Genomic DNA, 7,500 nt, shown 5'->3' with positions numbered 1-7,500 from the left:
AATGAGGTATGGTAGGAATATTATTTGAATATTTCTGTTTTGTTTGAGATCACACCTAACATTACCATTCAGTTCAATGAGATGAACATTAATTTGATTGTTTAATGTGATTTTGCATACATGAACCATATCGTGATATATATTGATATCGAGAAAAATCCTTATGATTATCATGATATTGATTTCAACCATATCGCCCAGCCCTACAATGTACACTACAATACAATTTATAATACAATATACAATATAACATACAACACCAGGAGCGTGAGTGTTATGAATAATATAAATGCTAAATGATAAGTGATATATGGTATTGCACAGTAGGTAAGTGGTAATATGATATAAGTAGTCAACACTGAGGCACAGTGGTAGTGCAGTGATGATGCAATAACAGTACAACAGTCCAACAATTGTACAATAAGTACAGTGTCTTGTGGTTAGAGGTTTGCCCAAAAATTCTCCATTGACTCTCACTTCAACACATCAACCCAGTCTGATGTCTCCAAGTGTGTAGCGTGTGTAGACTATTATGTTACCTATGATAACTTTAACTGTGTTGCTTTACCACTGAGTCCCCATTCATTGTCAATGCCGCCCCCTAGTGGCACAAAGTCAACAGTGTGACAAACTAACGAATAAACAAACTAACGGACGGAGACCGATCCATAGTCCCCCCTTTGGTGGGGGACAACAAAAACCAGGAGTATTCAACTATTATTCAAGGAGGTCCAGTCACTAAAATTTATTCCCATCAAAGGTCTGAAGTATCATAATGTCTTAAAACTTGTGCTATGATTCGGAGGCCAATATATAGTTGTTGTGTGACTTTCTATCAAATAAAATAAACAATGTACATTTCAATATCATTTGAACAACATTTATTGATCAATTTCAAGAACTTTCCCATGCACACACATTGAACATGTGTGAGAAAACAAATCAGTAGCTTTATCTTGAACTTGAAAACTGTCAAAAAAAAACAGTCAGCAACCAACAACAACAAGCAACAAGCAAACAAGCAAACGTGTGTGTGTGTGTGTGTGTGTGCTCTTACCTGCGTCAGGTGCCTCCTCTGCTGGGGGGGGAGTGGCTTCCTGCTCAGATGCGTCTGGCTCCGCCTCCGAAAGCGTCTCAGCCAGCTCTCCGCCAATGTGCACGTCCACCTGCCGTGATGTCATCACTGAATGTTAAGCGTGTTTTAGGGATCAGCTCAAAAGCCCAAACTGGGGTCCGGGGACCACCAGGGGTCCTCGAGGGGGGCCGCAGGGGGGTCCCCAACAAAAATCAGGAATAGTTCAATTCTATCTTTCATGTCAGTCTCTAGAATAGGGCTGAACAATTAATCGAAATTTTATCGAAATCGCAATATGGCCTACTTCAATTTTCAAATTGCAGGAGGCACAATATTTGTTAAAAGTGAAATGTGTCAAAATAGCATTTTAAAGTAAATATTGTGGTGCTGCAGAGATGTCCTGGCCTACACATCATATTCTACAGACTTAAGAAAACATCTTTGTTTGGTACAGATCCCCGCAAAAATCACACCATAATCATTTTAATACGTTTTTCAATGAAAATGAGAATAATGATGTAAAAATGATCATTCCCTCTAATATCGCAAATCATATCGCAATTGCAATATCAGTCAAAATAATCGCAATTAGATATTTTTTCAAAATTGTTCAGCCCTACTCTAGAAGTTCAAACAACAAGGGAGTGTTTTGGTCATAGTTTTACTAACACCCACCGCTGTTATTACCTAATAACCTAACAACAAAAGATCTTGTTATTATTCCTGTCACTGGTTTCTGGAGTTGCCACTGGTGTGTGTGTGTGTTCCATTAGTGTATCAGCTTAATAGATAAGTAGAAAAATGATATAAAACTCAGATTAATTTATCCAAACCAAACTTTACCTTCAGCTGAGACTTGGGGTGAAGGAAGAAGAACGGCTTCAGGACAGGAGACCTGGAAAACACAGAGAGAGAGAGTGTGTGTGAATGTGTGTGTGTGTGTGTAGAGTTTATACACAGATATCATTATTTTTAGGATTTCAGGGAGTTTCTCTGTTATTGTGACTGAAATGCTTACACTTTATGGCAGTTTTAAGAGTCAATTCAGTTATAGAACTAACAAACACAAATGTTGCGATGTTTAATCACAAATTAAAGTAAAAAGTTGCCATTGACTTGTTGATGATGCTGAATTGTGATGGCTTCCAAAATAATTATCGACGACCACGTGTATTTAGACCAAGTTTCGGCCAATATGTTTTTTTCAAGGCCGACACCAATACTGATACTTTCAGAATAAAGTCACTGATAGCCAATATTTTGTGCCGCTAATCAATATCTATGCCAAATAGTACAAGTATTCAGTTTTTCCCCCAGAATTGTATTCTTATTGGGCTGGAAAAGCCTCTGAAACAGCATTTAGATAATCTTGTGACTCTAAAACTCTCCACTGAAATTCTTTTAATTTAATTATTTTAAGGTTAAACCAACATATCTGTAATTATTCACAAGCATGATACAAACATGTCGAAAACTCACAGCTGAGTTTTTATATTTTGCCTCTGAGTTTTCTGGAGTGCTGCCATTCCCTTACTGTTCTCCAGAAGGTAATGTGAGGACGCCTGCCACTTTCTTCACTAACGATGTGATATTTTGTGATATTTGTGGTGAAGGGCGTGCTGTGAGGCGTTCTCAGAGGTAAAACTGAAACTTTCACGTCCTTGGAGTACCTGCAGGCCGGGGCTCAGCTGACTTTGTGTAGAAAAAAAACAAAACTGTACAAATCTGCACTCGTGCTCGTGGAAATATATCAAGTTTTTCAACTCACACTCTCGGCCGTCCTCCCACGATGCCCGTCAGTCCGGGAGCTGCAAGGACGGAAGAAGAAGTGAGAGAGGAAGGAAGGAATGAGGAGGAAAAAGGACAGGAGGGAAGGAGAAAAAGAGATAAATTAGATATTTGAGTTATCCTGCAAACTGTTAACTTTTAACACAAAAAAATATAATCTGCTTAGGTTTTGGACCCTTCCTCCCTGCCTGCCGGTTCTGCAAACCCACGTTTTGCAGCCAAGCTTTGTTCAAACCCACAGAACTTTATTTTGACTTCTAGTCCAGATCCCGAGGTTTCCAAAGACACCAAACATGTCAGGCTGGGGCCAGTTGCATAAAGTTAGTTTAAGACTAGTCTAAGCCTTAGACTGGTCTTATATTCTCAGGTTGGACTAGGCTAATTAAGTCTGTCTGTTACTTAAATATTACAACTGACTTATTTTGAGGTAGGACAGTTAGCCACCTTCCCCCTGGCTAATCTTGAGTTAAGAACTTTGTTGCTATGGCAAGGAGTCGGCCATAACTGTCAGAGCGGGACGTTTAAATACTGAAGCTGTTTCATAAAAGATGGCAAATCTTTTGTTTTTGGGAAGAGTCTGAAGAAGAGAGTGAGTCTTTAGAGACAGAAACAAACCATTAGAGATCTACAACAACCAAGAAGTAGTAGGAAAAGGTAAATACAAATGTCTATAGCAAGTTTGACTTAAAGTCACATTTAAGTCTAAGACCGGGTCTATCTTTATGCAACTGGCCCCTGAATTACAGGGAAATGTGTATAAAATGATGCACAAACATCTTTGTTCCATTTGTTCCATTTGATGTAAGCCATAAAATTAAATATTTCACTCAATATAAGCAGCTAAAGCTTCAGTGAAGTGTGACATTGTTGTACAGTGTGGAAAAAAAGTGTTTTTTCTAACTTTGAAGCTACTTAAGGGGAAATCTAAGGGGGTTAAAATTTATGTAAAAACTGTTAAGTGTACTTTTTGTTCTAATTTAGAACGGTTTGTTTTATTTCTATTACAGAAATATCCGTTATTATTTTATTGACTGTTATCTTCTGCACTGTTTTTATGCTCTGTGTTACTTGTTTTTACTTGAATGTGTCCCTATTGTATTGTACTGTACTGTGTTTTTACTGTTTTTTCTGTTACTCAATTTTTTATTTTGCACTGTCTCGTTATTAGTTGCTGTAACACCCTAATTTCCCTTCGGGGATGAATAAAGTACCTATATTGTACCTATCTATCTATCTATCTATCTATCTATCTATCTATCTATCTATCTATCTATCTATCTAAAATAAGCGCTACAGGTCAATGTTTCTCCATCACTTGACAATTCTAGCTGTGGCTGGTATGCTAGTCTATTCAACCAGCCATTATTTGGAGTCCTATCCTATTTAAAAACCTGGCTGGTTGGTAAAATAGTTAAAGCAGCAGGTGAATTTTGGGATGAACCAGCTGTTGTAGCTGTTAGACTAAAAAAAATAATGAGTTTCCTGCCCTACTTTCAGTTCTACACTCCTACATCTAATGGCATGACTCAATGCTTAAGATCCGTCTAAACTATACAGCAACCTCCCATGAGTCAGATAAAGTTCATGGTGTGTGTGTGTGTGTGTGTGTGAGTCAGTTGAACTCGTCACCATAAACAAAACCCAAAACTGGTTCTTTAGGGTCACAACCCTCCTTATCTTCAGTAACACAGCCTGCACCGAGTTGATAAATGCTTCCTCCTTTATGAGTGTGTATGTGTGTGTGTGTGTGTGTGTGACAGGGGGGGAGAATTATTAAGCTATTCAAACCAGAGAGTGCCAGTGTACGTGTGTGTGTATGTGTGTGTGTGTGTGTGAGTACGTGTATTTGTGTATTTGCAACTCTGCAGTTTTTCTTATAGAATCTTTCGCTCCTGGACGTTTTTTTGAGGATGAGATCCAGTTTATGAATGGCCCTTATGGATATTTAATTCATGATATATGCACTTTTACAGCAGTTGGTGGGAAGGGGGGGTAATGAGAGAGTGTGTGTGTGTGTGTGTGTGTGTGTGTGTGTTTGAGAGTGTGTTGGTCGTACCCATGCCGGTCCCTGCAGGAGCGATTTCCCTGGCGAAAAGCTCAAGAGCTTTCTTCTGTTTGTGGTGAGCAGCCATCCAGATCACTGCCTCTCTGGAGCCCTGGAGGGGAGGGGGGGGGTGATTACATACACATGAATAATCCATATCTTTCTATTAAGAGCATCACAGTATAGTTTAGCAGTTACAGGTTAAAGGGCTAGTGGGGAAGGTCAACCGAAGTCTAACTGGCTAACAGTAAACAATTTATGAAACAAGTCAGAAAGGAGTAGCTGCCAATCTCAAAAATGAGGTTTAAATACAGCTCTGGAAAAAAATAAGAGAAAATATTAAAAATTAATATGAACTTGTTTTCTTTGCATTATTCAAAGGTCTGAATACACTGCATCTTTTTTGTTATTTTGACCAGTTGTCATTTCCTGAAAATAAATGCTCAAAATGACAATATTTTTATCTGAAATTAGGGAGAAATGTTGTCAGTAGCTTATAGAATAAAACAAAAATGTTTATTTTTCTCAAACACATACCTATAAATAAGACAACCAGAGAAACTGATAATTTTGTAGTGGTCTCTTAATGTTTTCCAGAGCTGTATATATATATACGTATATATTTTTGAGTCATCTTTTTATTGAAAACAAGGCAGTATAGAAACATGTTTTTTCTGTTGTTTTTTTTTAAGATTTATATATTTAAAAAAAAAAAAAAAAAAAAAAAAAAAAAAAAAAAAGGCCTTGAGGTTATCTATTAGAAAACACTGAAATCTTGAATAATTTTGACTAAAAATAAAAAAACCTCATAGTTATAACTGAAAAATGAAATGAAAAAGTCATCTTCAAATGTTAGTATAGACTTCAAACATCATTTATGTCAAGATCGTACAGAAGCGTCATTACATTCAGCTTGAAAAAAACATTTCTCCTGACAACAAGATATTTTCTTCTGATCACTGGAGAGAATGAAGCAGGTGACAAGCCAGAATACAGAGAGAAGAAGAGAAAAGAGGAAAGAGAAAAACAGAAGGATGAATGAGAGAGGTGAAGAGGGAAGGATGTTTAGAGGCATGACACAGGCTTAACTTAGCCGACCCTGACCTGCTTCTAGAGGAGGAGAAAAGAAAGAGGGATGGATGGAGGGATGGAGAGAGGGAGAGAGAGAGAGAGGAGAGAGAGAGAGAGAGAGAGAGAGAGAGGGAGAGAGAGAGAGAGAGAGAGAGAGAGAGAGAGAGAGAGAGAGAGAGAGAGAGAGAGAGGCTAGAGGCATGAAACAGGCTTAACTCCGACCCTGACCTGCTTCTAGTACTGGAGAGAGATGGATGGATGGAGAAACAGAGGGGGGGGGGGGAGAAGAGATAGAAATGGAGAGGGAGAGAGAGAGAGAGAGAGAGAGAGAAAGAGAGAGAGAACGACACACACAGAGGGATAGAAGAAAAAAAGAGAGACAGAGAGAAAGAGACAACATTCATGACAAACATTAAAAAACTAAGACAGAGGCTGTTTGAGGCAGTAGCTGTGTGTGTGTGTGTGTGTGTGCGTGTGTGTGTGTGTGTGTGTGTGTGTGTGCGTGTGTGTGTGTGTGTGTGTGTGTGTGTGTGTGTATCAAACCTTGTTGTGAGCGTTGCTTCCGTAGGTGTCCTCTGCTCCCAGGACTTGGACGTTGACGGAGCTGAAATCCTCCAGTCCTAACTGCTTAAAGATACGCCTCGTCCTACACACACACACACACACACACACACACACACACACACACACACACATTAACACTACATGTTGGTAATTCATAATTTATCTTATAAATCCATAAACATAAGCGCTGAAAAAGAGTCGAGTCAAATTTTATTTCAACATGAATCTCTATGTGCTTTACACAAGGAGGAAAAAAACTACATATAAAGTAACAGCTTCCAAGTTTCTCACACAGACACACACACACACACACACACACACACACACACACCACCGTTTGATGATGCTATCAGCAGTTCGTCTGGCCTTCTCCGATGCTCTCGGCCCTCCGACTGGACAAACTGCTGTAGCTCTGAATCCATCCATATAGGTAGCACACACCTAGGAGAGAGGAGAGGAGGAGGAGGAGAGAGGGGAGAGGAGAGGAGAGGAGAGGAGTGTTTTTGAAGGCTGATACAGATATTTCTGGGCTGAAGCTGCTGTCCTGCATAGAGAATGATGCTGTTTACCTTGTAGTCATTTGACGGAGCGTAGCCTTTAGCCCCGCTCACTCTGACAGCACCTCCCTCCACACCTGGACACACACACACACACACACACACACACACACACACAGGAAAAGTGAGGAGTTCAATTCACAAATACTCAACCCACAAGTAGGGCTTTGTCCATTCTACTTGTTATATATTTCTTCAGGCTGGGACACTTCAGAAGGGACGAGTCTAATCAGTGTCCAGCGTTCCAGATACAGGAAAGAGTTTTTGACTTTTTGACTCTCATGCCCCAAATCCCCACCCTGTCTTCCCCTCTCTCTCTCTCAATCTCTCTCTCTTTCCCTTCTCTATCTCTCACCCCTCTCTCTCCTTCGCACCCTCTCTTTCTTATCCTAACAGCTCCC

At 39.5% G+C, this 7,500-nt stretch overlaps 1 protein-coding gene across 1 annotated transcript in view; it reads right to left on the bottom strand.

Annotated features, from left to right (window-relative positions):
* Window positions 1-4,995, bottom strand: part of lratb.1 (lecithin retinol acyltransferase b, tandem duplicate 1) — a gene marked incomplete at its 3' end in the record, with an annotated part of 11,249 nt that extends 6,254 nt beyond the window's left edge. The window contains exons 1-4 of the mRNA XM_071513101.1: window positions 4,920-4,995; window positions 2,844-2,883; window positions 1,919-1,970; window positions 1,058-1,166 (exon numbers count right to left, since the gene is read on the bottom strand). Of these exons, the coding sequence (XP_071369202.1) occupies window positions 1,058-1,166; window positions 1,919-1,970; window positions 2,844-2,883; window positions 4,920-4,995 (277 nt within the window). The remainder of the gene's footprint in view (window positions 1-1,057; window positions 1,167-1,918; window positions 1,971-2,843; window positions 2,884-4,919) is intronic.
* Window positions 4,996-7,500: the final 2,505 nt, after the last annotated feature.

Source organism: Centroberyx affinis, unplaced genomic scaffold (assembly GCF_046629955.1).
Source record: "Centroberyx affinis isolate AG114_WGS23_722 - 3 ecotype Tasmania unplaced genomic scaffold, CSIRO-AGI_Caff_v1 ptg006774l_1, whole genome shotgun sequence".
Classification (NCBI taxonomy): Eukaryota; Metazoa; Chordata; class Actinopteri; order Beryciformes; family Berycidae; genus Centroberyx; species Centroberyx affinis.
Note: the sequence above shows the minus strand (reverse complement) of the source record. Positions and strands in the feature narration are given on the sequence as shown.